Source organism: Brienomyrus brachyistius, chromosome 6, assembly GCF_023856365.1.
Source record: "Brienomyrus brachyistius isolate T26 chromosome 6, BBRACH_0.4, whole genome shotgun sequence".
Lineage (NCBI taxonomy): Eukaryota > Metazoa > Chordata > Actinopteri > Osteoglossiformes > Mormyridae > Brienomyrus > Brienomyrus brachyistius.
In genome coordinates, this window is record NC_064538.1 from 22,485,518 (window position 1) to 22,500,031 (window position 14,514).

Sequence of the window (14,514 nt, forward strand, 5' to 3'; positions counted from 1 at the left end):
CCATCACTGACAAAGACCCTAGCCTTTCCAGCCTCAGATGTAATGTACACTGGGTTAAAATGACACCCAAGTAAACATTGTTTGCTTTTTGGTATTGGAAATGTTAGAGACAAATGAGACAGGAGGTTTAAACTGAGTGTTTGAAAATATCCATGTTAGTTTGACCGACACTTGCTCATTCTACCATTTTCCTCTTCAGGTTGGTAAGAGCAGAGATGGGAAAACACACATCAAAATAAACTGCAACATTATAGCCACCAAGCAAAGTAGCAGTATAAGGATCAGTATTTTGTATTTCTCTTCTGCATCAGCCTGTTTCTTCGCAAGCACACTGATTCAAACGGTCGAGCGTAAGAGCAACATCTTTTCACTGCTTAATGAGACACAATGCAAATGTGAAACCAGACAAAAAGACTCAAGAAAATTTCATATCTTAAATATGTGCCAGCTACTCATGTGAACATTCAGATAATGGTAAGTCAACCGAGTATTACTTTTTCAAAGAAAGATTCGTTGTTTTGTAACAGAGTTGAAGCAAAACACGTAGTACTTCCTAGGAAGCAGAGGGCATAGTCCTACTAAATTGTATTTTTAGATGAAGGGAGAAACTCCACAGGAACCAGATGGGATTCCTCTGGGGCAAGAAGCCATCCCGTTACCCACAGAGATACTAGAATATAAGCAATATATTCTCTAACAACTTTCTGCTAACTGTCTTCTCTAGGAAATGCACTTACTAAATCTGCCGATTGAGCAACATTCGCACCATCATTACTTTCTGCCTGTGTTATGATGCTCAAAAAATACAATAGTTACACTGAGCATAATAATAGCAATAGTGAAAATGGCTGAAAGGAAAACCACTGACATGTGTTTCAAAAACGATTGAATTTTAAAGGAATAGGATTGAATTAAACTTAAAACCTAGATGTCAAATAAAATATTCACTGAGGGGAAAAACCTCTCATTTCATTCCCATTCTTTAAGGTGTACACATATATAAAAGATACTAAGATTAATCATATACCGCACTGTTAAAAAGGAGTCACCCAATTCTAGGAAGCTTTCAGTAAAATTTCATGTTTCTCTTATTAGGGAAAAGTTTGTCATGTGACAATGCTGTAAAGTGACCAGAGCTGTCTTCTTCCACAGAGGACGAGGTGGTGCTTTGCAGCAGGGAGGGTCACGTGATCAAACATGACCTCCGCACCAACCAGACGGCCATGCTGCTTGACAACAGCACTTTTGTGAGTCAGTCATGATGAAGCAGGCAAAGCGTGAGCAGGTCTCCATATCTATGGGGCTCATAAGTGACGCAGGGCTTCTCATTCATTAAAAAGGAGTTCACTCCTCATAGACCGTGGCTATTTGGCTAATGCATTTCCCTATGAAAATTCTGGCTCCTCAAATCGGATCCATCTGTGTGGTTTCAGAGACATGGGGAAACAGCCCCCACACTACACTGACACACTTAAGTGGGTCATTGCCTTGTTGCTGTGCAAGGCTGCTTGTCAGAGCGAAAAGCAGTTTCCTCACAGCCAACCCCACCTCCTTCCCCCCGCCCGCTCAAATGTCTCACATCATGTATCAGTGTTGGTTATGAATTTTTATGGGATGTTTTATCCTTACACTGAGTTTTGGAAGATGGGGCACCTGCCTTTTCTTGTCTTGTTTTCCCCAAAGGACCTGAAGGCCACAAAGTTCCAGGTTTCAGCTGACCAGAGGTTCGTCTTGCTGGCGTATAAAATCCGGCAGGTGAGTCTTCATCTGCAATGCGCAGTGCGGGTGCACGAGCACCAAACGATGCGACGTACAGCCCCTGATCCCTTGCACAGAGACGTTGGGTACCCCCCGCCTCAAGAAAAGGGGCTACGACTCATACGCCGCCTGTCACTCGCTGGCGTCTCCTAGAGGCGCGTTCGATGTGAGCTCGCGCATTCACAGGCACAAGGCAACCTGCGAGAATATTAAGGCTGTAGCCCCCCCCCCCCATATAATGGGCAGTTGCCCCCTCTGAGACAACAGGAAGTATTGCTGCAGCAGTCCTGGAGCAGCTGAATTGCTGGGAAGATATGTGGGGATGTGAATATTCAGGGGGGGTGGGTGGGGGACTCAGACAGAATGAGATGGGTATCCAGCCAGAGGGAATTTACAGCTGGACTGATGAAATCTCTATGGTGTATTTTGCTCCGCCTTATAAAGGGATCTCCTGACAAGTGTGCAATCTTCAGGCTCTCCACTGGACCAGGAGAGGCACAGAGGGAGTGCAGAAATTTCTGTTTATCACCTGCTGTGCTTGTCCTGACCCCCTGACCCACCCTGTCTGTAAATAACCCCACACTTAATAAATACCCCCCTCTTTCCCAAAAAAATAAAAAATAAGAGTGTAATCGGGGTTATGAAAAATAGATTTTAAAAAGCAATAAAACAGTGGAGCATTGGCTTATTAAAGCAGCACATATATTTAGCAGATCCTTGAGTTTTACATTATGCGCATGCGCTGCTGAGATAGACTGTTAGTGTTTTAAGCTTACAGCTGTACCTGTACACGCGTCTCAAGCTTTGCCAGATTTCTTTGTCTCTGATAGCTCTGGTTCCTGCTCTCCCACTTCTTATCTTGCATTAAAATGTCGTCCGAGACGCAGTTGGACAAATGCCTTTGGCTGTTTTGTGTTTGCAGAGTGTCTACATTTTCTGTGTACCTTAAAAATGCTGTTTACCTGAGTACATATAGATGGAGGTTTTCTGGCAGAATGTACACTTAATCGCTGCTGTGATGTTCTCTGTGTATCTGTGTCGTGTGTCTGTCCTTCAGGGTGTCAGTGGAATACATGGGAATTACAGGCTCGTAACAGACTGTCCCCATGTTTGTCTGTAATAGATGCCTTTACTGGCTCTTATCTCTCTGACCGTATTCCATTGTTTTCCCTCTCAGCAGGGATTTTGTGCTGACTTAAGCAGTCTATGCTGGCTCTCTCATTCAGTGGGGCAGGGGGTTTCTAAAACAGCAAATGTGCAGGGAAGAACAATAAAATGCGATGTGCATCCGGTGCCCTCAGATCGCCATGTATATTCAATGGCACATTGACTCAAACAAACAGCCCCACAGGAGGGGAGAGCGTGGGCAGAGTATTGCTTTGGAGGTTCACATTAAAAACACGGAGGATCCTGGGTTTTGGCCAATAGGTGCACAAAGAAAAGAGCAGGAGGGAAAAGGAAGGAACCCGTGACAGGAAACGTCTTGCCGTTGCTTAAATGAAGGTGGTACGTGCAATTGTGTATGTCTATTTCTGTGAGGCTTTGGGAGGGTATTAAAAGAGGGAAAGGCAAGTGAGTGTAGAAGAATGAAGGAATTTAAAAAAGCTAAAATTAGAGAGAAGTAGAGATATTGCTGGGTGGCAATGCAATGGGGAATTATACCTTGCATTTCTGAAGATATGGATCTGCAGAGCTGCATGAAGCCTTGTTCTCCTGCGCTTAAGTCGTGTTTACAGCAGTATTTGCTACTGAACCACTTTAAGTGTCCAATTACGGTATGCCAAAATACTATATGGAACTATATACAAAAAAAGGTATTTCAGCAAGACTAAGTGGAAGAGTAACATTTTAATTGTGCATGGACAGTTCTGTGGGAAATGCAAATTCATCACTATCTCAATACGTTGTCTCAGCAGACTCCATCTGCCTTGCCGCAGCTCCAGAAAGATGCCCCTCGCAATAAGTTCTGGGCCCACGCCTCAGGCCTCTAGACAAAGCTTAGAGAGCTAATTAAACAAAGTGTACATGACGACAACAGCCCACGAGGCGGCATGGCCCGAAGCCTGTGTCTCCTGCGCTGCTACCTGCTGGGTTGTTAACTTCTACCTCTCGTTCAGTTCTGCGGCCTTCAGATATGCGTTTGCATTTGATCCTATCATTCTGCAGCGTTCATTTCATAAGCGTGTTTCGTTTGGTGTTCCGGTGCTTAATGATCCTTGATGTGGCATGTTATGTATGACTTGTTTGGAGACATACTTAGGTTACCAGGCTACATTTGGAAACAAGTTGGCTTAGACTTCCAAGGCTTTAACGCAGCCTCCTCCAGCCTTATTTGCAGTGAGCTGCTTCTACACTGTGTGCAATGTTTGATGTAAGATTATATCACCCGGGCTGAGGCGGGACGATAGAACTTGTCAAGCAGGTGGGGGGATTAATTCTCCTTGGACTCAGCATGTGACGGCATAGGGCTCATTGTCCAAAACAGAGTCCGGATGGTACAGTATCAAAAACACAGAAATAAGCACTGCGGACAGCATGTTTGCATATCTAATTCTACCATGTGCCGACTTCCTAATGTTATGCTTAACGACTGACTGTTGTGACTTGAATGTAATTTTTTTTAAGATTAATGTTTAGGTGAGTGGGATGATGTTCCTAAATATCAGTCATAAGTCACATGTTGCAAGGTGAGGAGTATCTGTGTGTTTATTATGTTATGATTTATAAGGGTCTTTAGTGGGGGTGGGGGGGGGACAAGGCAGCAGAAATAAAACTGAATTTGTGGATACACGCTATAGCTCTCATAACATCTGTCCAATAGCCCTCAGATTAAGAACATATACATACAGGAACAACACGGTCTGCAAGAGCACAGTCAGGAACAACATGGTCTGCAGGAGCACAGAAACACGCTGTGACAGGGTAACTGCTTGATCCCACAATCAAGATTCTGTACCATCTTAATCCCTTAAGGCCTCCATTCCCACCTAGATGAGACATCTATTCGGTAACAGACAGCTTCATTTGGGTTGGAGGAGAGAGTCTCCATCCCTCCGTCCTCCTAATTTCTCTGCCATCTCCCTGTGGGGAGTTGGAGACACACTTCATCCTCTAACCTCAGGCATCCTCATTAATCTCCCACGTTAGAGAAGCGAGTAAATTGTCAGCCCTGCAAGGACAGCCAAATGTCCTGCAGTTCTGAAATCTCCTCACCCCAACCCCTCACCTGCTAATTGCCCCTGTGTCGCCTTTTCCATCTTTATTTGGAGCACAAACTCCTAGCACCAATTGTACTCACCAGCGCTGATTGGTATGCAGTGGATTATGTAGCTACAAACCCATTTGATGAATTAGAGACAGACTTGAAATTGGATTGAACTTCTTAGACTCCAGTGCATGTACTCGAGTTTCTCAGGGTTTTTTTCCCACAGACGGGGTTTATGAGCTACTTCAGATGTTAAGTTAGTGCAGTTGGGACTAAAGTAAAGGAAACCAGCTTCTGGGCTCTTCATGAGAAGCCTGTGCCAAGTATTCATGTGAAAATATACTCTTTGTTAATGTAAACGCACATGTAGCAGTGGATAACATTGTCTGCTGAGCAGATAATAAATGTCATATGTGAGGATAAAAGAATGTGCCATTGATTAATCATCCGCTGGCCTTCCCATCCTGTGGTTAATTGCATATCCATGCGGGAGCCAAGGCACTGCTCTGTATTGAAAATGTTTACTAGACATTAATTATACCGCCAAGCTGGGACCTCAGACATGCTCACCTATGCCCTCCCCCATGTGTCTGTGTCCTGCTTGAGCGCAGAGCCTGGAACTGATGGAGGTAACCTGAGGATTTGGACTCTGACGCCCTCAAACGATTTTAGAAATGCTTCAGTTTCTCAGCCCGCAATCATTTGACTGGCTTATGGAAACAATAGCCTGAGGTGATTTATTACAGTGCCACTCTCCTGTGGGACTGTGGGACTGCGGAGTAGCCACTGCCTTGACCTGCCTGGGTTTCGTCAGCACTCATCACCCTCCCCCATCGCAGCAGGCCGTGGCTCTGCCTTAGTCACTGTCAGCACAGTCCTCTTTCTTCCAGAATATTCTGTGTATGGTTAGTCTATAAAGGTGTGCGTGAGTAAAGGGGTGTTTACAGTTTGTTCATGCTGTTTGAGATCCGTACTGGCATGTCTTCATGCTGCAGAAAGAGATGCAGGTCCTTCGGCTGAAGGTTGTGTGTGTGTGTGTGTGTGTGTGTGTGTGTGTGTGTGTGTGTGTGTGTGTGTGTGTGTGTTAGTGCGTGTGTCTGTATGCCATGCAGGGACCACCCTCCCACTGGTGCGCTGTCCTCTACCCCCCTGCAGGTATTCTCACAGTCCTTCACAGCCTCCTATGCCATCTACAGTGTGGCCACCGGGTAGGTAGGGCCCCTGGGCTATCCTGCCCCCCCCCCCCCCACCCGTGTTTGGCATGTGGAAAACTAACAGGACTGAATTGGACTGATGATTCGGAACATGCATGCCTCTCAGCACCTTCATCTGAACGCCGGTGCTGTGTGGCGCACTGCCACCTCCCTCATGGCTAGCCTGTCATGTTCTGGATGGCTTCTTGTGCCGAAGATCAGTTAACAGCAGGTTTATTACATCATACGAGTGCAGTGCCCCAACCACCCACCTGAAGCCAATCATGGTATGGCAGGGAGTCCCTTAAGGGCACCGCTGATATAGATAGGAGAGGTATATTGGTGGGTGTTACATCAGAGGTTCAATGGCCCTGCACAGAACATTCCCAGGAAGGCGGGGTAGCTTTGGGGAAATTCCTACAGCCAAATGGGTTTTCTATGTTTGCCTGTTTATGGGGGCACAGTTGTAACTACAAACCATCATTTGAAAGCTCCACTTTGCATGGTTTGACTTCCATTCACCATCAAAAGTTGCATTTGCATCCTGTTTATGTTTATTGCCGTTTTGGTTGACTTGGCAGGGGTAAGGAGTCATGCCCGCTTTTCTAATACTCAGGAACAGGTATTGACCGTTGGTAAACATGTCCCAGAAACTGCAGTCTTTAAAAAGCAAGGCATCATTCATTGCTGTTACATATTTGTCCTAGGGACATAGTTGAGCTTGCTGCTCCTGGGAAGGACGCGTCTGTGCTGCAGTACGCTGCGTGGGGTCCCCAAGGAAGCCAGCTGGTAAGAAAGCAGCCATCTGATGGCGCTTGTATTGATGTCTGTAGGTTTTTGTGTTATTTATTGGCTCAACCCATTCGCCACTTCAGTTTTGCTATTGATCTCTCAATCCTGGTTGCCCAGTCAGTTTTTTACATGTCAATAAAAATGCATTCAAGAGTAAATAAAATAATACGTCTATATCCAAACCAAAACTATATCATAAAGAGTTAGATCAAAATAAAACTCTATGCTAATCTAAACAGACTATACATTTCACTGAGGCTTTCATCCAAAGTCACTTGCAGTTGAGGGAAGGGTCTTTGCAGTGTCAGCACAATGCTCCATTTGTTTATCCAGGAACTATAAATACACAATTACTAATAAATCCATAAAGCATGGTCACAATCGCACAATATAGCGGAGACACAGTATAGTTGTCATGCGGGTTGGTTGTTAGAGGTTGTGACTATTGGGAATTATGTCTAAATTCTACCACATAAGTTTTGACCCATTATTCTCATATAGTTTAATCAAGTGTAATATATGGCAGTGAAATGTTAGTGTACATTTACAGATTTTTGCAGCTAGGCAGCCAATAACGATTGTGTTATGAGGTGACCTCAACATATCACAGAATTACCACCTTCTACTCTCCTACTGTATTTTGGATTAAATGATTTCACCCCCTTAATGACTTTGCTCTGACCCTGGCTGTTTCTTCCAGATATATGTCTTTGAAAATGACATCTACTACCGGACTGATGTGTCCACCAACACCTTGCGTCTCACATATACAGGCAGGGAAGGCTTGGTGGTCAATGGTCTGACTGACTGGGTCTATGAGGGTGAGGACACTTGCTGAAATGTATGTGGCATACTGACTGCTATTCTGTATGTTTTACTAAGAATCAACTCTGGTGACAATATGACCATGCAAGAAGGTCAAAAGTTATGTAGTCACCTCTGCAGAGCATTTAATTCTAATTTTCATCTTATCCGGGGGGCACCATGCAACAAAGTATGACTGTTGTATCCTGTGGACAGAGGAGGTTCTCCTCACATACCAGGCTCACTGGTGGTCCGAAGATGGAGCCCGGCTGGCGTACCTGACCATCAATAACTCAGCCACACCTTTCATGGAGATACCCCACTTCCTTGGAGAGATCTATCCATCTCCCTTGTTCTATGCCTACCCCAAGGTGAGCAAGAGGACCCTAGTTAATATCACAAATGCAGATTTTAATGCTCCCCCCCCCACCCCATTTAAATTTTTTTTCCCCAAACCAATTTTGCTTTGATGTTCTTTGTCCAATTAATACATGAAACAGGCTGGTGCCAACATTCCTGCTGTGAGTCTCCATGTGGTCAACCTGTATGGTCCAGCCCACACCTTGGAGATGGTTCCTCCAGACTCCTTCAGTTCCAGGTACCATTCTGCTCTCTACCCCCCATCCCTTCTCTGTTTTCCACTTCATCCACTCTCTGCTTTTGCTATTCTCTATATTTGTTTACTTCTCCGGCTTGATTCTACACTTTGATCTTCTATGCTTCTCTGCCTCTCTAACAATGCAATGGATTCTGATATATCAAAGTTTTGTTATATATTGAAATATATATCAATATATAAAAAAATGGTAACAGCTTTCATCTATAATGCATTATATATACCTTCATAATTTAGTGAATGCATTAATGTCCAGTATAAGAATTAATAAAGCAATACAGCATCTTCTTTTGATGTCATAAGGCAATAGTGCTCATTATAATACTTCATAAGCCTCAGTGAAGCTCTCATCTATAATGCACTATAGATACCTTTATAATGCATTATAAAAACATCCTTAATCCATGTACCAACCATTACAATGCATTAGGAAGATATCTATAGTGCATTATAGATGAGAGCTTCATAAGGCAGCCATAATGCGTAATAAACATGGCTATAATGTGTTATGTGCTTTTATAAATATTTATAGCGATGTTGCTTTATTAACGTATTATAATTCGTTATGAAGGGTTTCATAGAATGCGTTAGATATTACATTTTCATTTTGGATTTGATACATACATGTTTTGTGTAATCCAGTAATGGCATCCTCAGGGGAGAGAGCAGTAATGAGTGTCCCCTGTGTGTCTCTTCATGCAGGAGTCACTATATCTCCATGGTGAGCTGGATCAGCAGCACACAACTGGCCGTACGGTGGGTCAACCGGCCGCAGAATCAGTCAGCGCTCTCTGTATGCGAGGCCACCACAGGGGCTTGTTCAGAGGTGAGAGGTTAAATGTCAATACTGTTCTTCAATCAGTCATACTGCTCATAATCGGGGCATCATCAGCAACTCACCTGTATTCACAGCAGCCTGCTAGCTGGCGTGTGTGATGTGTTGCTGTGAGCTGAGACACACATAGCTAAGGAGGGCTGACCTTTTACCACCCGTGTACTACCTGTGTCATTTTCTTTCTTCAGAAGCACAAACTGCCAGTAGATATTTGGCAAGATCAACTTCAGGTAATGTTCCTTTTGGCTAAATAGTCTCATTAAGTATTTACTGATAATTAAGAATCTTGGTCATAATCTCTGAGCAATGAAGGGTTTAAACTGTTTCAGAAGATGAAAAACAAATATCTTTTGTAAGGAAAACATGTATTTAACTTACACAAATGCATCATCTGGTACTCCTTTGCAGTTTGCAGCATTCTCACATTTTATACATTGTTTTAGATCATTAACCTTCATTAAAACAAGTTGCTACAATGAAATGAAATTTTATATGTAGTAGCTAAGTAAGGATAGGTAACAAAATACTATAGATGTTATCTATAGACTCCATTGTTTGCTTTTGCTGAAAATTATTGAATTTCCAACAGGAGGTACCGTTGTTTTCTAAAGATGCCTCCACGTTCTACTTAACTCTTCCTGCCAAGCAAGGTGCCCGGGGGGAGTTTCGGCATGTGGCATCTCTGCAGGCCCAGGTCAGCCTGGAGACACCTACACAGGCTTTAAACACCTTTCCGTCTGATCTAACAATGCACATTTTCCCATATTCTACTCAAACATTCTGTGTTGGGTTTTCACAGTAATTCTTTCATGCTAAGGAAGACCCATATCTTTCCTAGTATTTGATTGGTCGGTTAGAGCTGAACATTAAAGTGCATTTCAATGGCAATATCTATTGCCATCCACTAGTCAAATAGAAATGCCAAAGTGTCTTTTATAGTCATTGCTTTTAGAAAATTGAAACGGTTTATTGCTTCTCAGATGGATAAACCACTTAGCAAACTATATGACGTCCATCACTTGTATTGTATATGGCAATGGATACATTTATATGCACTGTGAATTCCTTTGTCTCAGAATACTAACGCTAATTTGTTCCTGTTGAAACGCCCAAGAGACCCACCTGCTTCCTCAGTACAATCCTCCAGGTCCATTCCTTTATCTCTGTTTCCCTCTATCCTAGCCCCCAGTCCCTTCAGCTCCTCCGCGCTTCCTGACATCGGGAAACTGGGATGTCTCCTCACTCTGCGCCCTGGATGAACAGAGCGGCAAAATGTACGAGTCTCCCCATGTACCAGGGATTGGCCCTGGCATATTACAGATCAGCAGCTCCCCTTCAGATGTCTGCATATGCTGAACTCATAAACCAGTTTTTCCCCCCCCTCACAAACACACACAAACACAGACTAACTGCCCTTGTGAATAAGTATGGCAGCCCGTGGAGAAGTGAATTAATATTTCTCCTTTCTGCTTGTAGATATTTCCTGAGTAGTGAGATGTCAAGACAGAGCAGGCACTTGTACAGGTGAGCACTGCTTTGAAAGTGTACGAGTCTCAGGCATTATTGACTAATTAGTCATGTTATGCTCTGTATCTTCGGGTGGCTTCAGGGTTTCCTGTTCACAATGCTAATTTTAACCTTGCATCATTCTAAAGTTTTTGCAGAATTTTCCCCTAGTTATATTTAGATCGTCATGCAAAACAGCATTGCATGCCAGCCTTGATTTTTTTTAGCCTATTGCCATGTACCGTAGTATTTTTCAATTCAACTTGGCATAGTAATATACAGCTGTGAACTCCAATAAAATACCTCATATGTTATGATGAAACCTTTCATCTCAAAAGATCTGAAGAACTAGAGATGCCAAAAAGTAATTTATATAGGAATAGCCAGACATAGAATAGATTTTATTTATTCATCTAGAATGGAATTGTTTATTTATTTATCTAGACATATTTTATGTGTCAGCTAGCTGGTTTGCAAGCTTCTGAGAGACATGACAGCTATAGTATGTTTTGTTTTGATGACCTACCATTGTTCACTGCACGTTTTTGTTATTTGGAAGTATTAGGCAATATTTTTCTCTTGGGGGCCTTGAGCATGAGCCTGAACAAACCCATTCACGCAAGTTAGTGTTCTTTTAATTAATTACCCAGTTCATATAGCAGGGGAATAAAAACAACATTGAGATGCAGCTCAGGCTGGATCACCGAGGTAGTGCAAAACGATGCCCCTCATTAATTTCAGTGTTGTGTGCCGGGGGCAAAGAGACAGTCTGACAGCGGTGGGCATTTGTTTGTTGGAAGCGATGCAGTGTTGGTCAAGGAAAGACAATGCCCTGAAATGCAGGCTCGCTCAGTGTTCAAACATGGATTGGTTTTTAACGTGATAATGAACATATCAACGTAACGAAAAAGCATGAGGTGCTGAGATTTATGCCAGTCATGGGAAACAGGTCTTTTAAAACATGTACGGTGGAGAATGTGTTCCGGTTCTGATTTTGTCACAAGATGAACTACACTTATTTTACTCGTGTGTGTAAATGTCATGGGGGGCTCATTCCCAGCCTTTTTTTCTCTTGAGCTTGCCTCAGGAAAACAGGGACTTGGTTCATTTGCTCTGCCTGAGGCTATTTCCAAGCAAGAGCAGTGACTGTGCAACTTCAGACCATTGTTAAAATGACACGACTCAATATACTGCTACTAAAATGGCCCAGTCTTAAGTGCTGGTGTGTTTCTCTTAGCATGTCTTCATTACACTGTATTGGTTGTGTCAGCATATGCATTAACAGGATACAACACTCCTTTAAACCTGATTTTTGATGCAAAATTACTTCATAAAATTTAGGTCAGCTGTTTAATGTAGTAAGTTCTAATTCATATTTATTTAGTCGTTTTTCATGATGTCCAGTAAAGATGCCATCTAATCTTATCCTCAGGGAATGCATGTTATTTTCCTGGTCGTATTCCGACAGAGCTTGTAATTAATTAGGAATGATTGAGATACTGATTGAAATCTGTTAACTGCTGGATATAGCTTTATAAAGCTGGAAAAAAAACATTCATTTGGCCCTAAAAAAAAAAGAAGCTTGAATGTAATTTTGCCCTCTTAATGGTTTAATAAACTGCATGAATGTACTGTATGTATAACATTAATATGAATGAATGCAGTCATTACTGCAATGAATGAATAATTAACAGCACTAAAAATAATTCACATTGCAACCCTATACAGGTATGGGTGGGTGGATGGATGGATGTCATTTTGTTTTTTGTAGTCCAGGGTAAGAGTTTACTTTGTCAGAGCATACTTATAACTTCTTAAAAGAACCTAAGAATAGTAAATAGGCGTAGATTAAGTGTCAGGATTATGGTCATGACCATTAAATAAGACTGATGAAGCTACCAGGCACTGAGGTCCCTCCAGAGCAAAACTGGGAGATCTTGGTCTATAAAACACATGAATCAACTTCAAGTTAAATGATGTTTTTATCATTTAGCCAACAAATTCTTTCCAATAGAAAGAACCCGCTTTGACTAACAAAACAAATGCTGCTCTTGTTCTGGATGGTTCAGTTCACTTATTGAATAATAACCAAGTACAAATGTGTCTCCCACCCCCTTTTAGTGTGGACCTGAGTGGGGTCTTGCAGCGACAGTGTCTCACCTGTAATCTGATAGAGAACTGCAGCTTCCTCAAGGCCGAGTTCAGCCCTAATCGGACCAGATTTACTCTGCACTGCCTTGGTAAGGCTGTGGGTCTCTTGCCTCTCTTTTTGTTCCCTACATAAACACGCAAACAATAAATATGCCTTTCTATTGATGCAGTTATTTTAACTACATTATATGGACAAAAGTATTGGGACGCACCTCGTAATCATTGAATTCAGGTTTTATTCAGACTCATTGCCAATGGCATGGGTGTAAATTATAGGGGGGGGGATACAACCTCTTGGACCCCCTTAAATGGGTGGAGACCTCAACCCCCCAATGCTCAATTCAAAGTTATGCCCTTGGCCACAGGTGTATAAAATCAAGCACCTAGCCATGCAGTCAAGTTTACAAACATTTGTGAAAGAATGGGTCATTCTGAAGAGCTCAGTGGATTCAAGTGTGGTGCTGTCATAAGATGCTACCTTTGCAATAAGTTCTTGAAAAGTCTTCCCGGCTAGGTATTGCACGGTCAACAGTAAGTTGTATTATCGCAAAGTGGAAGCGTGTACACAAACAGAAACTCAGCCAGCGACAGACAGTGTTGAGCGGGATTGCTGACTGCTGAGGTGTGTGGTACATCTTCACGTCACCAAGCTTGGCATTAAGTACAGGATGGAGTGGTGTAAAACCCGCCACTACTGGATTCTGGAGCAGTCGAAATGTGTTCTGTGGAGTGATGAATCACACTTCTCTGTCTAGAGGTCTGATGGATGAGTTTGGGTTTGGCAGTTGCCAGGCGAACGTTATCTTCCTGACTGCATTTTGCCAACCGTAAAGTTTGGTGGAGGAGGGATAATAGTATGGGGTTGTTTTTCAGGGGTTGGGCATTTTGCACAATTCTATGCTTCCAATGTTGTGGGAACAGTTCAGGGAAGGTCCTTTTCTGGTCCAGCATGACCGTGCCCCAGTGCACAAAGCAAGGTTCATAAAGACATAGTTGGGTGAGTTTGCTGTGAAAGAATTTGACTGGCCCACACAAAGCCCTGACCTCAACCCCATCTAACACCTTTTGGATGAACTAGAACGGAGATTGTGAGCCAGGTCTTCACATCTAACAGTGCTTAACCTCACAAATGCTCTTCTGGATGAATGACCAAAAATTCCCACAGACAGACACACTCCAACATCTTGTGGAAAAAGTCGTCACAGAAGAGTGGCAGCTGTTATAGCTACAGTAGTGATGGACTACATATTCCTGTAGGTGTAATAATGCCCAGGTGTCCCAACACCTTTGTCTATATAGAGTATCTATAGGTATAGTCACCATTTATTGAGGTGTCACTGTGGAATTATTTGTTCTATTTCCAGGGCCTGGAATCCCCAAGGTGACTGTTCACAGCACAAAAGAGCCTCACAGTGAGTTACTTAAAGCTACAGAGCATTGATGGACAACGCAAATAGTACAATATTGAAGTTAAGTGTAGTTTCTCCAGTAACCACTAAAGAGCAGTACTTTTATCCAAGCAATTGACACATTCTGAAAACTTATAGGTTCTATGATGAGATTAATTTGATCTGAGAAAGAAGGTTCAGAGGCACAGATTCAGTGTGCAAATTACTAGGATGTTTTAGTCTGGTATAGAAGCTTTATTCAATTC

General features: G+C 42.8%; 1 protein-coding gene across 1 annotated transcript in view; it reads left to right on the forward strand.

Annotated features, from left to right (window-relative positions):
* Positions 1-14,514, forward strand: part of LOC125745104 (inactive dipeptidyl peptidase 10) — a 41,158-nt gene that overhangs the window by 14,213 nt on the left and 12,431 nt on the right. Inside the window, exons 4-17 of the mRNA XM_049017602.1 lie at positions 1,153-1,247; positions 1,684-1,755; positions 6,119-6,171; positions 6,864-6,945; positions 7,649-7,769; positions 7,969-8,123; positions 8,253-8,350; positions 9,071-9,194; positions 9,392-9,433; positions 9,793-9,897; positions 10,386-10,477; positions 10,680-10,727; positions 12,831-12,949; positions 14,225-14,272. Coding sequence (XP_048873559.1) covers positions 1,153-1,247; positions 1,684-1,755; positions 6,119-6,171; positions 6,864-6,945; positions 7,649-7,769; positions 7,969-8,123; positions 8,253-8,350; positions 9,071-9,194; positions 9,392-9,433; positions 9,793-9,897; positions 10,386-10,477; positions 10,680-10,727; positions 12,831-12,949; positions 14,225-14,272 — 1,254 coding nt within the window. The remainder of the gene's footprint in view (positions 1-1,152; positions 1,248-1,683; positions 1,756-6,118; positions 6,172-6,863; positions 6,946-7,648; positions 7,770-7,968; positions 8,124-8,252; positions 8,351-9,070; positions 9,195-9,391; positions 9,434-9,792; positions 9,898-10,385; positions 10,478-10,679; positions 10,728-12,830; positions 12,950-14,224; positions 14,273-14,514) is intronic.